This window comes from Perca fluviatilis, chromosome 9 (assembly GCF_010015445.1).
Source record: "Perca fluviatilis chromosome 9, GENO_Pfluv_1.0, whole genome shotgun sequence".
Taxonomy (NCBI): Eukaryota; Metazoa; Chordata; class Actinopteri; order Perciformes; family Percidae; genus Perca; species Perca fluviatilis.
In genome coordinates, this window is record NC_053120.1 from 37833318 (window position 1) to 37849944 (window position 16627).

Consider the following 16627-nt stretch of genomic DNA (forward strand, 5'->3'; position numbering starts at 1 on the left):
CCATACCCAAATAGACAAGGTAAGGTAAGGTAAGGATATTATATTTATAACCCCTTAACACACAGTTTCCTTTATTTCCACTTAAGAGAGCTTTATGGTTTAACCCAATCTTATTCCATATTGTCTGACAGTACCATATGTATACATATTATTTTATATCAGTGTATGTTTACACTGAGTGAAATATTAAAAGCCTCTGTGTTTTCATGTGTATTTGGGAAATGAAAATCCATAAGACTTTAAAGTAAAGTTATGTGGGTTTCAACAATGTGTGGATGCACAACATAAATGTTTACTGACAGACGGAAGAGGATAAAGAAAGTAGTAAATGTAGCAGAACATAATTTGAGTTAACTAGAAAGAAGAAAAAAAATCCACAAAGATCCAACCATTTACATCAATAAACTTATTGTGCTGAATCTGCACACTCTGCAATGTTCATAGAGTGGAGTGAGCAGATCTTTGTTTTTTATTATTGTAGAGTTTAAAATATTGTTTGCAGTTGGGGAAAAAGGTATGTCATAGGGATTAGGGACATGATTTGTGGCCATATACAAATGTTTTAAATTCAGTAAATAAAGAGGTGTCATCTTCATTTCAGCTCTTCCTTCTGAGCTGAAATTATAACAGGAGGAAATCTTCCACAAAAAGTAGAGAGGATTAACCAAAACAGACGTTTACTTACAGTAACTAAGACATATTATACCCAGAACCTGGTTAACTGAACTATCTGGATTATTATACACAGTAAAAACCAGGAACCTCCTCCATTTAGAAACCTGGCCTGATGTAAAATAGTCCTGTTCTCCATTTGTGTCAGCTCACAAGATAAGGTGTTTTATGCATATTTTCATTCAAAATGATTAATATACACCGGACCTTTTCTATCTGTGCCTATTAATGTCTGTGTGGCGTTATTGTTTATGGCCCTTGATGGTTTATGTTCGAAAACCTTGATCACAGAGATGCCAGAGTGAGAGTGCGTATCGGACAGAACTGTATAATTAGAGGATCATGAGTTGTTTAACACAAGATATGTTGACAATCACTGTTAATTGATACGATGTTTCCACATGTGTTTGGACAGTGCCACACAGCAGAGCAGTGTGACTAAAAGAGTCCCACCGCACACAGGCGTCACCAAAGACCCGTCGCCCACTGGAAACTGGACACCCATCGGGCCTCGCTCCTACAGGAGACAAGGGATTTTTTATTATTAATAAAAGAAAAGGAGCAATAGACAATATCGTAAAAAGTTTGACGCTTTTTCTACTTAAGATTTTGAGAAGATTTATATAGAACCACCTGCTGATGCTGGAGTTTGACCCACAGACATGTGCTTGAATTGTCGGGAGTACAGGGGGCGTCCACGGCAGCATGAGGCTCTTTGTTGTCGAGCTGCGTACCTAGAAAGAAGAAGAAAAAGTTTAGATTAAGACAAACAATCACTTCATTTTCTGTCTCCGTCAGATACATTTTCCATCCAGTGTTTCTGACAACAAATAAGAAGGGCCTTTATTTATCAAGTTATTGTTGAACCATACAAGTTTATGGTATATTAACTCAACTAAACATAATAATAAATAATATTAAAATATATTTGATATAGTTTCTGGGAAGCGAGACACACATGACTACAGAATAAAAATGACCCACTTGGGCGCCTGGATTGTTCAGTTGGTAGAGCGGGCGCCCATATATAAAGGTTTACTCCTCGACGCAGCGGCCACGGGTTCGACTCCGACCTGCGGCCCTTTGCTGCATGTCATCCTCAGCTGTCCTGTCAATAAAGGCCTAAAAATGGCCAAAAAAATGACCAACTTACATTTGTCAGTCCGCAGCAGCAGCTCTGGAGGTTCTATGTCGACAGATGTAAACGTCTCGCCAACAAAAGAAGGCTCGTGGTAGCGACCGTGTATGGGAATTGTTACTTTTAGCAATCTGGGAGTTGGTCCATCAGGGCTGGGATACACATAGGTGACAAATCCCACAGTCTTGTGAGCAGGCACCTCTAGGTCAATGGCTGAATCTAGCAATATCTTACAGAAGACATAAATTGTTAAATTATACAAGAAATACATAGTGTACATAAATGTGGCTTGTAATAATTATTTCCACAAATGTGCTATGTTCCAGCTCAGTTACTTAACATAAATGAAAGCCGAGTACGACAAGAGTACCTTCCAATCGCTTTGATCGCTCAGAGATGCAAGTTGGTACGGATCAACAAAGACACCTCTGGGCCATCTATGGACGAGCAGAACTCTGACCCCACTGAGCACATCAGGGCCGAGCTCAACAGTGGTTACCACCTCCCTGAACACACATCAGAAATCACTTATCCACAGGCAAGGAGCCTTAAAGATGGTTACTGTTTAATGTTTGAAAATACACCTGAAATAATAATAATAATAATAATAATACCTGTGAAACCCCTTCTTGATGATCTCCACTGAAACTAGTGAGGATTTAAGCCATTGCTTTAGAAGACCACAGTGGTTCTCATTTTTCCCATCTACAACACATGGAGGTTGTATTAGTCAAGACCATAAGCCAGGACATAGCAGACTTCAATTACTGTAATAATGCATTATTTGTTAGTTCTGTTAAAGCATTAAAAAAAAGTTAAGGATGCCACAAAAGTGGGTTAATGGGGGCCAGATACAAAAGGTTAAATTATAAGTCAAATTTAGATATGTCAGGTTTTCGGACAGGGAAATTAAGTTTGAGTGACACAGTAAACTAATCCGGGTTTAGCTACTGTAGGACTAACAATACACCTTACCCTCTTCGATGAAATGGCAATGGCATGTCGATAAACAAGCCAAGGCATAAACAAGTACAAAATACATCAAGTAACGGTGAATTACAACAAGCTTTTTACAACCTCATGTATTCTATTTAGCCAACAACAACTGTAGCTAATACCCGACGCTCTCTTTCAAATTGTTTACGGAAAAGAATGTTGAAGGACCCTTTTGTAGTTCTAGGGAAGCTACGACAGTGCCTGACTAGCGAGACAAAATAAACAGGCATTGTGGGAAAGCTCTGAGACAAAAAATATGTATAAAAAAGGGCTGCTCAGACACTCAGATATCAATCATCACCGTCATTCTGAGTGAAACAATATGATTTTAAAGCATTTACTAGAAATGTAGGCAGGCTTCGGCCAAGACAGAAAGGTTGGAGACCGACAAGCAGCACCCAGGCAACGCTAGCGCCATAGACAGGTTAGCGCGTATCATCCTTTTACTGTCTATGCTATTATCTCTGAAACTCGCTCGTCAAATGCCCATTGAAAATATATTAATTATGGTTCAAAAGTGTTAGCCTTTTACCGCTGTACTTCAAGGGGAGACCAGTTAAAACTAGATTGCTGTGGACATTTAACAGAAGATGAGTTTCGAGGCAAAGCGATGTGGAGTGCAGTTCACTCCTCCCTCTATAGTTTTAATTTATGAACACAAGGAAACTAAACATGTGCGAAAAAGAATAATACCCGTGCGGAACTTCTCAAAATATTCTGGTAAGGCAAGACAATTATTTTGCGACTCGTACAAATTTATTTTTTTATTGGTCCCCTAGAATCGTTACTATTTTATTCTTCTCTTTTTTCTGTTATTGATCATTAGGTCGGTATGCCATTTGTATCTTATGTGATTTAATGTGACAAAAATGGATTAATATTGTGTTCAATTTAGACTACCCAGTGAAAAAGTGCCACAACTGCCTCTCTACTCCAGACCCTAGGGGCCCTCAAGGATCCATAATGATTAACTGCAATTTGTATGTGAACACGCCCCATTTAAACACCTTGTAAACTGTAAGGACAAGGGCTTTAAGGACGGTCATTTTTTCTATCTGATACGTAGGCCCTGTCTTGTTGAGGGCCCTGTATCAAAACCTTGATTATTTCAGTTTGTATTATGCTCCCTTTATCCATATTCCTATAAATATGTAGAATCAAATAACCACAAACTGGGCACAGAGACCGCAGCAAGGTTTCTGGGGCCCTGGGGAAAATAATGAACTTGCCATCTATAGTAAGATGTGTGCACACAATGTACCCAAAGGATATGGATACATACATGATCCAATGTGAAGGAACAGGGGGCCAGTAGGGCCCCTTAGCAGGTTCATCTGACCACGAAGACTTCCACAGAGCAGTTTGAATCCGTGATGCCCTCTCTCCTTAACTTCCAGACTACAGCATGGCTGCAGAAAGTCTGAAGAATCACCCTCGACACAGGGACTACCTGGAGGGCGTGTCCCAGAGCCAGTTGGAGAAGCTTCACATCATCCTGCGCGATCACATGCAAGGCTTCAGCTTGGAGCACAGCCTGGCTTCGTTCAGCCTGGACCCCGACGAAGACCTCAACAAACTCGACGACGACGAGCTGGCTCGCAAGAAGGGCCAAATGGACGAACTGTTCGAAAAGAACCGGAAGCGCAAAGACGATCCTGACTTTGTTTACGATGTAGAAATGGATTTCACCAAGACCGCCGAAGAAAACTGCAGCTGGGACGACGAGTCTGATGATGGATTTTGAAACTGTTATTCCAAAACTTTCTCCGACCTTTCTGACTGAAAATCAGCCAACACGCTGATGTTCTATTAGATAACAGGGAAATCTGACGGATGTTTTGTCCATCCCGGGGCCATTTCCATCAACAAGGGACGTAGCAACATGGCTTTGCGTAAACATACACGCCACTTTCCTAAAGCCAAATGGCGTGTTATCTGTATGCATTTTGAGCTATCCCCATGTATGTCTACGCTGTATACAGCGGATGTAAACATACACACAACGTGGCGTCGTTGGGTTTAGGAAAAGAACATTGGGAAAGGCTTTAGTAACACAAAAAAACGACAGTGACCAACATCACATGCTTAGGAAAACAATAAACAATTGGGTTTAGGAAAGAAACATTGGGGAAGGTTTAAAAAAAAAAAAAAATTAACAAAAAAACGGTTGAAAAACACCACACGCGGGACGCGATCCCTGCTCTCCTGGGTGAAAGTCCTGTGTTTTACCGATCCACCACCCCAACCAACCTCTGCAGATTTACATCCTTTCATAACTACTCGCTACAGCAAAAATTCACGTCGGTCAACGGTGTTGATAAACACGCTAAAAAGCGATTATGCGTCTTGATAACACACCAAAATGGCATAAGAATTGGCATGTCATACATACGCTACTTCATGAGATCAGTCTGGAGGTAGACTAAATATTAGAAACGCCACAGCGCTGTTTCCACAGCTACAGTGGCTGAACAGAAGAATAGAATACTATAGGACATAACATGTTTTGTTTAAGAATGGCAATGAATGAGATACTGCATGAATAATAGTGAATATTTATTTTGTTATAAAATACTGAATTTTATAAAATACAAAGACTTTGGCTCGTTTATTTGTGGCTTACACCTAAGTGAGTGATATTCACAGTTGAATAGAAGATGCTAAAATCCTATTAAATAAAATTTGAGTACAATAATACAACATACATTTTTATATATATATATATATATATATATATATATATATATATATATATATATATATATATAGTTTGAAGTGATGCACTATGGCAAAGCTTTAAATGAGATTAGCTATATCGTAAAACCAAGCTCGGTGTATCGAACCTCTTCAGGGGAAAATTTCATTCAAAGTGCTTAAATACCTCATTCAGTTGACATGAGACACTGACTGACTGACCATTAGTACCAAAATACATTCAAAAATGTCGCAGGTTCTCAATAAAAATCAATAAAAATAATGAATTTGCATTGCTTGTTTGGTTTAAGATAATCAAAACATAATTGTTTACACTGGTATCAATTGCAGTCATTTATGCAGTGCTAATGTATTCTAAAAATATGACACAATTCCTTTTACCACCAACATTTGGTAAGGACTTCAGGTGTTTAAAATTGGAAATTCTCAGCAGGCTGTTAATTTGTTTAAAAATAGTTCTTTATAAAAATTGATATTTCAAGTATGTTAAAGCCACGATCCAAGAGTATGTTAGTTATGACAATATATACACAACATAGGACTTGAGAGGAAGGACTTTCTGATTGGTAATAATTTGTGCAACTTTTAACTCCACTGCCCAGACTAATTTACCCAGAGTGCACTGATGATATACAAGTGAATTGTGTTGTTATACTTTGAATCCAGATTAGGCCTTTGAAAAAATGAAGCTGTATGACCCACCATGTCTATGGAGGGTAATAGGAACTATATATATATATATATATATATATATATTACACACACACACACATTACACCATTGTGCTACACCAAAAATACATACATTATTAGTTAAGCATTTCTTAAAAGTAAGAAATCTCATTTCTTCTTCTTGTCTTGGGTACACCTCGGACAAAACCTGAGAGAATTGAGAGGGGAGGGGAAAATGTTAAGGCACAGAGGACAATCATGAGGTCTCTGCATTAATAATGACAATCTTTTTCTCTAGGTTAACACCCTTTAAACCGATTCAAAGTTCTTACCATTTTCCTTTGGGTTTTGAGGCGAGATCAACACAAGCAAAGTGAAACCACTCGATCGGACACTGAGGGATGGAAAAACAACGTCAGTGTTTGTAATCTCTCGCTGAAACAGGCTGTCAAGCTGTCTCCCATAGTAAAGAAACGTGTCAAATTGGATTTTAGCGAGTAAGAAGCACTGTAAAAACCTACATCTGGGTTATCGCATCCAATCATCTCTCCATAGGACACCTGATGGCATAGGCAGTAGGTAGGCTCATTGGGATCGACTGGCATGTCCAAAACGTCTGATGGTTGCATAGGCAGGAGAGCATCACTCAGGTCTGGGCTAGAAGTCCAACATAATACATAGAGCATGATTAGAATTAAGCAGGATTAAAAAGTGGGCGTATTAATATATATCATTGGTAGTATGTATAACGATGTTTTAAATAACATACGTACAATAACATTTTCAGGTCTGATAAAAATTGTGTAACGCAGATTTCTGGAAGCTGCAAACTATTAAACCCTTGGCCGGATTGCACCACCAGGCCAAACATACCTGTTTTTTATCTTTTTCTTTTTGGGAGAATCTTCATCAGAACATTTCCTTGCTCTTCCTCTGGATACACGCTTCTCTCTCAGCCCCCGGGATTCCCCCTCTGTGGAAAAGGTTCACATTTATAGATGTGCATCAATCGGTTTTTGCTTATGGAGGAAAGCCTCTCAGTTACCCAACTTACTTTTCGGTCCTCTTCCGTCTGTACTTTCGTAGCCGCTTACTTCCAGTTTCTCTTTCAGCTCATTCTCAAACCGTGCCAGATCTGCATCCAGTCTGCGGATGTGTTTGTCCACCTGCAGTAAACCGGTTTCATGTAATTAGAACCAGACCACGTGTATGGTTTCATTTGCAAATTAGTAATCTACTATATGAAAACCATTTCGTACAAGAAAGTGTGACTTAACGCTTATTTTCAACATGTTGACAGGATAAAATCTTTGGAATAGTAAATCTATATAACATGACAGTAAACTCATAGAATTGACAAGCGCCCAAATACCCGTAGGTCTGTTTTGGACTGACCATTTCGTATGTCTGCATTGCAAGCTGGACTTTGTCGTCGCTGAACTCTTTGCACTTGCTGTAGGCATGTTGGATCTTCTGCAGGTGTTCCACTCGCTGTTCCGAGGCCAGGTTCTTCACCTTAGCAATGTACTCTTCAGCCAGTTTGTCAATCTCCCCTTTCTTTTCTGCAAAATATGATAACTACAGTGCTAAAAAAACAAAACAATATTGATTGGCACAATACTTGCAGGGCTCCACCTTAAGGGGGAATTACAACGACCAGGGTCGATAAAAAACATTTTGGGATGGTCGCGGGATGGAAGGTAGACCATGGCAAAAAACTCACTCACTCACTCACACACACGCATTGAGAGCCTGGTTATCTACCTCTACTATTGGTTTTAAAAACGGTACAACACAAGAATACTACACTTCGAGGCGATGCACACCTACTCTGATGTTTTCAGTTATTGTAGCTGATAAATATTCTTCCACAGCAGACATTCTGACTAAGCAGGAAAAGCACAAGTGTAATAACAATTCAGGCGAGGAAGGTCCAGGGTCCGGATATTGTTCATGCTGAACCAATGGCCCGATTTGTTGGGATACTCAACAGATCTGAGCCATTGCTAATTGTATTAGTTACAAAGACAAATCACATCTGCTGTGAAAAAGGTCCATTAGATACTTGCTCAGGTTGACGCTGGGTGGAGGAGCTATACTGACAATAACAAAGTCACCAAACTTCATACATTTGCAAAAAACATAAAAGTGTAAGTCAAGAAGATGCCAATCAAGCTCTGTCTGTGCCCACCCACATGTGTGACCATGTGTGTTTGTAGGCGCCTTTAAATCCACATAGCATTTGGATGATAATAATTTGAGATTAAATGATTACCTTCAGTTTTACTGTCCAGGTCCCGCATCAAAGTAAAGTTTCTCTGCAGCTCGCATGGTAGGTTTTCAATACCTAGAGAGGAAATCGTCACAAGGATGAGGGAGAACAAGAGAGAGACATTCCATCCCAACATTTCACTTATTTATCCACTTAATCATCCACTCTAGGTAAAATTCAACCAATTTCCATGAGTGTTGTAACTATAGCCCGACCTATACTGGATTTTTAAAATGTTGAACCTGCAATAATCATTCCTTCGATAACAACAATAAATCAAATTAATGTGTGACATAAAAGGGTCACTCACAATGTAGTATTGTATTTTTATTCTAATAAAAAATATACAGAAATTATATCCATTGAAACTTCAAATTAAACGTCCATTTCTATACTTATTCAGTAATTTCCCTTGCATTCACAATCATTTACATTGAACAAGAATTTGGTTTAGGATAACTGAACCAGTGAATTCAACATTCATTTATGGACTGCTTTAAGAGGCTTGGATATACCGTTCGGTAGTTAAATACACCATAGTATAACCCTAACCCTACAGTATAACAGTATATAGCCTAATGGTTACCACAAAAAGAGACATGGGTGAGCAGGCTCTGGCCCACAGAACAAGAATACTGTCCGCCCTCTTATGTGACGCACTTGAAACACCCCGCCCCGGCGCGCGACTGTACGGGAAACGCGGTTATCAACAGGTTGCAAATGCATGGTGCCTGCCACCCTAAAGCAAATACACATTTTGACCAAAATGGGCGTTATCTAAAAATGTTATAAGACTGAGTATGAAAACATTTCTTAACAACCTTATTAAACCATTTGCTAGTTTCTAGGTCACCCAACACGTTAGCTTCTTTGACAGAACCCGAAATGGACAGCAACCGCGAACTACAAACGGTGTTACATATCTGCCATTGTCAAGCAAATTGTTTCATTACCGCCGGAGTGAGTCTAACGCCATACATGTAGAGTTTGCCTAAACTTTACACCACCGACGGCTATATAGCGATGCAAATCAGTTAGCTAGCTATAGCGAGCTAGTGACCTAACTGCTAACTGTTAGTTGCTAACGCGCTGTGCAGCTATCTCCCCGAAGCAAAAGCGGTATTCGACACAGTAAAACTAGCTAAACCTCAACAGACATACGATGTTTAAAATGTCAATACCAGTACAGTGTATCACCGGATACTCACTATCAAGGTAATGTTCCAAGTATATTGCCGTCGCCATTTCAGGTTAACGATATTCTCGTTAGCTCTCAAACTGTTGGCCGGAGAGCTGTTGGGCTTGTTTTATAACCCTGGGTCGCCCGTCGGTCAGTTGCACTGGCTTGGAGATAACCTTCTGTCTGCAGTCTGGGCGGTAATGAAACGACGCTCGCTAGTCACGCAGAATAAGTTTCCCTCCAGCACACACACACTCGGGAGCCGTGCAGGATACAACTTCTCTGCCTGTGTGAGTTTGTGACTCGCATGCGCAGCGGATAGCGGCCTATCGAACGGTTGTGTGCAAGTATCCTACTGTATAAATAAAATAAAACTGTTCCTCAGATCAACCATTTACCTCAGTATTAATATATAGTATGCACTCGATCTCCACTGCTACAGGGGCTTACTACAGTTACTACACGTTATTCACTTGATTAACGTACTGTACATTTAAATCTACCAGTGTGTACTTTACTCGGCTGAGAAAACATCTCCTTTATCCAGGAAATGATAACCGAAAAGACAATGAACTAGATTTGCAATCACTAATCAATTTGCTCGTTATTAATGGTTAAATAACTGATTAAATGTCTAGCAGAGGGAATAACGAACGAGCGCGCACCCGTTGCGTTCGCTACCACTTTCCAACAGCTGATAGGTTACGTCATTCAAAAACAAACGCCTCCCTCTCCAAAGAGACTGGACGTATGCGAAGATGCTACGCGGGCGGGGCTAAGAGCAACTGTGTCCACTCGGTTTATTGGTCAGGCTTTTGGACTCCCAACGACGAGGGCATCGTCTTTTTTGTACATCTCACTTCCGTGTTTGCGCTATCCTAACGAAATACTTAATCTTTTTCATAAAACATAAAAATAATCAAGTAAGTAACAAAATTACCCTCTGCCTTTACTAATACATGTACTGGTATATTCGTTTGTAAGGACCAGCGTTTGTGTTTTAGACAGCTCGCTACAGACGTGTAACGTTACGCTAGCTAACTTCGACAGCGTTATTAGACAAACATATCAGTTGCTTTGAGTGATTACAAGGTTATTGTGCTTCACGTTATATGACCAGTATTGAACATTAACGTTATCTTTCTAGTCCAACTTGTATTAATAAGAAATGAGGATGACCTATTCACAACTGGCCTATTGATACTTGAAGCCATCTGTTACCTTGACTTATGCTAATAGTGCTAACAGTCACGAGGTTTTGTTTGGCTATGCCACGCCCAGTCACAGCCCCTAGCTTGTGTCATTATAGTGACACATACTGATTGATGTTTTTGTATGTTTTTGTTTTAGGTGTTGCCTGCCTAAGATGGCTATGGTAAAGAGTGGTTGGCTCCATCGACAAAGTGAGTAGCCAGACAGTATTTAACAGTTTACCACATGGATTTAAAGTAATACTTATTTAATGCTGTTTGAAGATGCTGTGACATTTGGTATGATATCCTGTATTAATGAATTGAGTTTGGATTGAACTTGACTGTACTTTATTTTCATTAAAGGTACCATACTGCGTCGGTGGAAAAGAAACTGGTTTGATTTGTGGGCTGATGGACGGCTCGTGTTCTATAATAATCAGCAACGGCGTGACATGGAGGATGACATCCACATGAGGGTCGACTGCATTAACATCCGCAACGCTGTTGCATGTCAAGGTACTGGTCCCTCATTTCGTCCGGATGTCCGTCACCTTCCGCTTTCTTTGTGTAGGCGTTCTAAACTCCGGTGGATTTATGAGGACTGTGGTTAACTGCTCCTCAGATCTCTGCAGGGTAAATCCAGACAGCTAGCTAGACTATCTGTCCAATCTGAGTTTTCTGTTGCACGACTAAAACTACTTTTGAACGTTGTTCCACCAAAACAAGTTCCTTCCCGAGGCTATTTTGCAGCGGCACCGCAGCTCCGTCCGGCGCTTAGTGACGCCCAAGACGATTGTGATTGGTTTAAAGAAATGCCAATGAACCAGAGCACGTTTTTCTCCCATCCCAAAATGCATTGTGGACTAGCCAGACCCTCTTCCGCAGCGCTGTGGAGAAAGGTCTGGCAATTGCGAGACTAGGATCTCATTGGCTCACACTTACACAAGTGTTAAACCAACTTTTGTTCATATTTTGAAACATGTCACCTCTATTTATCCTGCTGTATTGCTTCTCATACCCAGAGCTGAACCCTCCAGAGGGGAAGATGCGTGATGCCTTGCTTCAGATAGTGTGCAGAGATGGACGGGTCATCAGCCTGTGTGCAGACAGCGCAGACGATGCTCTGTAAGACAACACGTACATGCTGAGTCATTATTTTGGCCGCTCTCTTTTAGAGCTGGGCGATATGAAGAAAATCAAATATCACGATATTTTGGACAAAACACCTTGATATCGATACTGTAGGGTTGACTTTTGGTGCTTTCACAAAATATTTTCACAATGAGATTTTTGACAAATACTCATGTGGATATAATTACTAAGTAGGTAAAGGCAAATACAGTAATAAAACATCTAGAATAGTCTGGTAAATTCAGAAAATTACATCACTTTACTGTAATGCAGCCTTTTAAAAACAGGAAAAGACAACACTTATACCATATTACGATATCCAAAATCTAAGACGCTATCTAATCTTGTATCACAATATCGATATAGTGCCCAGCCCTACCCTCTTTTTGTTTCTGTGTTGGTGAAGTTGAATGTTTCAGTTGTTCTGGGTTCATATTTCCAGATTAGACATTATTTAACGTCTAAGATGACATGGTTTCCACTTTGTGTTGCAGGGCATGGACCATGGCACTTCAGGATGCCAGAATTAATGCGGTGAGTTTCTGCTACATTTTAAATGACTTAAATTTGGACTTGATACCAAAATAAGAATAGGAAGTTGTTGTAAAACCAGCCTGTCTATTTTAATGTCTTATTAATTTGACTTTAAACTAGTATTTCCGTGATCTAAGATGAAACTGGCTGTGTGAAACAACTCTCATATTGTTTGTTTTTCATTATCAACAATCAATCAATCAACATTTATTTATATAGCACTTTACAGCAACCAGCAGGTATCCAAAGTGCTTTACATCAGGAACCAAGAATAAAACAACATATCATACAATAAAAAGATTGAAACATAGAAAACAGTAAAATCAGAAAATGTTACATAGAAACAGGAGGAGGAGAGGGACATTGTCACACCACTACTACGTATTAAAAGCCATTCTAAACAAATAGGTTTTGAGTTTGGATCTAAAAAGAGCTACATCTGTAATAGTACGAATATCAGGGGGTAACTTGTTCCAGAGTCTCGGGGCAGCAACTGCAAAAGCCTGATCACCCCACCGTTTATACCTTGACCATGGGACTTCTGAAACCAGTTGATTTGAAGACCGCAATGACCAGTTGTGCTCACACAGGGTTAAAATCTCGGACAAATACTCCGGGGCCAGGCCATTTAAGGCCTTGAAAACAAACAATAAAATCTTAAAATCGATTCTAAAACGCACAGGGAGCCAATGTAGGGTGTAGAGAACGGGAGTGATGTGTGCACGTCTGGATGTATTTGTTAAAAAGCGAGCAGGAGCATTTTGCACAAGTTGAAGTCGTGAGATGGAGGTTTGATTCAGACCACCATAAAGAGCATTACAGTAATCCAACCTTGAATTAATAAAGGCATGAATTGCCTTTTCTAGATCATGTCTGTTAAGGAAGGGCTTAACTTTAGCCAGGAGACAAACCTGGAAAAAGCTCATTCTAACGACATTGCCTATCTGCTTGTCAAATTTCATGCTGCAATCAAATGTAACCCCCACATTTTGACAGCAGGCTTAGTGTATGTATGTAACTCAAAGCTTGACCGTTTGGCGTGCATGAAGTACTGAAGATGATACACTCAGTTTTATCTTCGTTCAAGTTAAGAAAGTTTTGTGAAAGCCACAACTTAATATCATTAATACAGCTAAGCAGGGAGTTTAGTGCAACACTGTCATTTGGTTTCATAGGCAAATAAATTTGCAAAGCATCTGCATAAATCATTGTGCTTGCCTATAATAGCCCCTAAAGGCAACATATATAAGGAAAACAGGATGGGGCCAAGAATTGAACCCTGAGGTACCCCTAAAGAGAGAGGTCACCAGTCATGACAGAGAAGCTCCCATTTGCCAAATAGGAACTAAACCATTGAAGTGCCGAACCTCGGATGCCTACACAATGATCAAGGCAAGAGAGGAGAATTGCATGGTCCACTGTATCAAAAGCTGCTGTGAGGTCCAAAAGCACTAAAACAGCAGGATTCCCGGCATCTACAGACAAGTCAATATCATTGTGTACTCTCAAAGGTGCAGACTCTACATCTATACCTCTGTGATGGTAATCTCAGTGCAGTAGAATAAATTATCTCTATGAGCGTTTGTCAGAATTCCTTTTCTGATTCCATTTGTCCAAACGTCATGTAGCTCAGTTTTGTTGGGTGTTCATTCTCAGCTTTCAGGTGAATGTGGCCTCATTTGTGTTTTTGTTTTATTTTAGGTGGTCGCTACACCTCAGATCGGCTTTGCACAGGAAGTGATAGCATCTGCTCCTCCCCCCTACTCAGAATATGCTCCACCACCTCAGGTAAAAAGCATAAACAGTATGCATATGAATTTGTTGCATTTCAGGCTACAACGCTCCTCTTTACCTCAATACATTTGTCAAACATTGTTTTATTATGTACAATATGATTATACTGCCTTCATACTTTGCGCTGCTGTACTGTATATGTTCTACTACACAATTTGGCTTGGTCTGACAAGATCCTTTTTGAGGGAAAATCTAATGAAAACAACACCCAAGTAATTTGATATCTACTACCATCTACTGGTGTAGTCATGGAAGTGTTGAAAAGCTCCACTAAGCACTTGAAAGCACGTGAAATCAACACTGAATCGAATGACTCTTAGGTAATGTTAAGGGCTCGTACTGGCATCCCACAAAGGATCAACTGTGTCTTTATAGCCTTTTTTGTTTCAGCAGGGTTATGCCCTGGGACCGTATGGAGAATATGTTGCACCTCCGCCACATGCTACACAGATTGTTTACTCTGCTGATGGGCAGCCCTACGCTTATCCTTATCACTACCAAGGTAAATAACTGCACATTTCTCAGCATATGTGCAGAAGTAAACAACGTTTAAATTCCATTATTGCAAACTAAAATGAGACACCATGTTGCTGTTGTTTTTTTCTAGGTGGGTACACCACTCCTGGAGTGAACCATGTTGTTATTCAACGCCAGCATGAAGACCGAGGAGATGTGGCTTTGGGCATGCTCGCTGGAGCAGCAACTGGTTTGGCACTTGGCTCTCTCTTCTCTGTCTTCTGATGTCTTCATTAATGTACATTTAGTAGCATATACTCCCTATGTGTTCTACACACACACACACACAGTAAATACTGTTAGCACTTTCTCATATGCCCTGTGTGGCAGTTTCCCATCCCCTTTGTGTTGAATGAATATCTCAATATGAATGTTCTTAACCAAAAAGTACAACAATTACTCACTTTTCAAGAGTTATTTAAATGACAGGAAATAAATTACTCCTTTTGTGTACTGTATATTTCAGGTCCTTACTGTTTTTCAGGTTTGTTTCTGTTTCATGGAGCACATTTGTCCTTTTTATATTTTGCAGAATTATCTAAATAGCCATGACTTGGTGTTTGTTTTTTACAGGTTTTATGTTCACTTCTGTGTACTGTACCTTTTACTTTGTCTCACATGTGTTACTTGTCTGTTTTGGTTGGGAATACGTAGTGTTTTTTCAGTTCCACAGGTTATTTGTGGTGGAGGCAGGCTGAGAGTTGTGTGAAAGAGGAGTACACACACACACACACACACACACACACACACACACACACACACACACACACACACACACACACACACACACACACACACACACACACACACACACACACAGTAGCACTTTGAGGTTCCACCCGTTTGGTGGATCCTGGTTGTGATGGATGTCTGTTTTCACCACCACAAATAATGTATGAGGAAACACTAGCATTTACACAATGTGCTTTGAAGTGAAAAGGGACATCACTCCTCCTAACTAATATTTGCATGCTTTATTTATAATTGATAATTGTTTTCATTGGCAGCTGTTGAATCATACTTTCCATTTCATTTGAAATGTTTGGATTGATATTTCGGTTTTGATTTCAGTAGCCTCAGTACGGTCCGCACAAATGCAAATCAGGCCAATCAGCCTCTAGAGATTCAGTTACATTTCAATTGGCCTAGGCTTTTGTTTTAATTCCAAATGACTTTGACGTTGTCAGATTTTTCCATTATTCGTTTTCGTTATGACTACATTCATTCACTTTGAATAGCAACTTCTGCTACATAGAAAACCTTTTTGGTCTGCTCTTCAAATATACTGCATATCATTATTAATGGCCTTTGGATGTTTAAGACTTTTTCCAAATCATTTCAGCAAATGATCAGCTTTGTGTAAGCAGCGTTACATTAATGTCATTTTTCTACAGGTCTAAAAGATGTAGAACAGTTAACTAAGAGATGTATTTTAACATATATAATCAAAAATAAAGTTAATGACTCCTGTTGTGTTGTTTCGTGTTTATTTAACCCTGAGACTTTCGTTCACAGATCATGTCGTGTAGGATACAATAAAAGTGCAAATAAATAGTTTTAATGATGTAACCAGTAAGAACCTTACTTGTGTCTGCATGTGCAGCGGATAGCGGCCTATCGAGCGGTTGTGTGCAAGTATCCTACTGCATAAATCAAATTTATTTAATTTATTTAACAGTTACTACACGTTATTCACTTGATTAACGTACTATACACTTAAATCTACCAGCTCTGTGTGTGTACTTTACTCGGCTGAGAAAACATCTCTTTTAGCCAGGAAATAATAACCCCAAAGACAATGAACTAGATCTGCGA

At 39.7% G+C, this 16627-nt stretch overlaps 4 protein-coding genes across 7 annotated transcripts; 2 read left to right on the forward strand and 2 right to left on the reverse strand.

Moving 5' to 3' along the window:
* Window positions 1–451: 451 nt before the first annotated feature.
* On the reverse strand, window positions 452–2962 carry pigx (phosphatidylinositol glycan anchor biosynthesis, class X). The gene is made up of 6 exons (XM_039810133.1): window positions 2786–2962; window positions 2425–2515; window positions 2181–2316; window positions 1826–2039; window positions 1306–1406; window positions 452–1189 (listed from the first exon to the last, which is right to left on the reverse strand). Exons 1-6 carry the CDS (start codon window positions 2850–2852, stop codon window positions 1052–1054), a joined length of 747 nt encoding a protein of 248 aa, XP_039666067.1. The 5' UTR covers window positions 2853–2962; the 3' UTR covers window positions 452–1051.
* A 127-nt stretch (window positions 2963–3089) lies between these two features.
* On the forward strand, window positions 3090–4788 carry cep19 (centrosomal protein 19). The gene is made up of 2 exons (XM_039812427.1): window positions 3090–3526; window positions 4204–4788. Exons 1-2 carry the CDS (start codon window positions 3397–3399, stop codon window positions 4548–4550), a joined length of 477 nt encoding a protein of 158 aa, XP_039668361.1. The 5' UTR covers window positions 3090–3396; the 3' UTR covers window positions 4551–4788.
* Window positions 4789–5764: 976 nt separating this feature from the next.
* ing5a (inhibitor of growth family, member 5a) lies at window positions 5765–10312 on the reverse strand. 2 transcript variants are annotated; one of them, XM_039812434.1, is made up of 8 exons: window positions 10043–10312; window positions 8468–8539; window positions 7588–7754; window positions 7247–7358; window positions 7066–7165; window positions 6714–6849; window positions 6525–6586; window positions 5765–6400 (listed from the first exon to the last, which is right to left on the reverse strand). In XM_039812434.1, the coding sequence occupies exons 2-8, from the start codon at window positions 8493–8495 to the stop codon at window positions 6361–6363; spliced, it is 645 nt and encodes a 214-aa protein (XP_039668368.1). In that variant the 5' UTR covers window positions 8496–8539; window positions 10043–10312; the 3' UTR covers window positions 5765–6360. The 2 variants fall into 2 exon arrangements, with proteins under 2 accessions (XP_039668368.1, XP_039668367.1); XM_039812433.1 differs by lacking the exon at window positions 10043–10312 and adding an exon at window positions 9673–10023.
* A 96-nt stretch (window positions 10313–10408) lies between these two features.
* Window positions 10409–16283, forward strand: LOC120566156 (pleckstrin homology domain-containing family B member 2-like). Of its 3 annotated transcripts, none has more exons than XM_039812435.1 (8): window positions 10412–10567; window positions 10995–11047; window positions 11201–11353; window positions 11860–11962; window positions 12463–12502; window positions 14204–14290; window positions 14687–14798; window positions 14904–16283. In XM_039812435.1, the coding sequence occupies exons 2-8, from the start codon at window positions 11011–11013 to the stop codon at window positions 15035–15037; spliced, it is 666 nt and encodes a 221-aa protein (XP_039668369.1). In that variant the 5' UTR covers window positions 10412–10567; window positions 10995–11010; the 3' UTR covers window positions 15038–16283. The 3 variants fall into 3 exon arrangements, with proteins under 3 accessions (XP_039668371.1, XP_039668369.1, XP_039668370.1); XM_039812436.1 differs by having other exon boundaries at window positions 10416–10567; window positions 14690–14798; XM_039812437.1 differs by lacking the exon at window positions 14204–14290 and having other exon boundaries at window positions 10409–10567; window positions 14690–14798.
* Window positions 16284–16627: the final 344 nt, after the last annotated feature.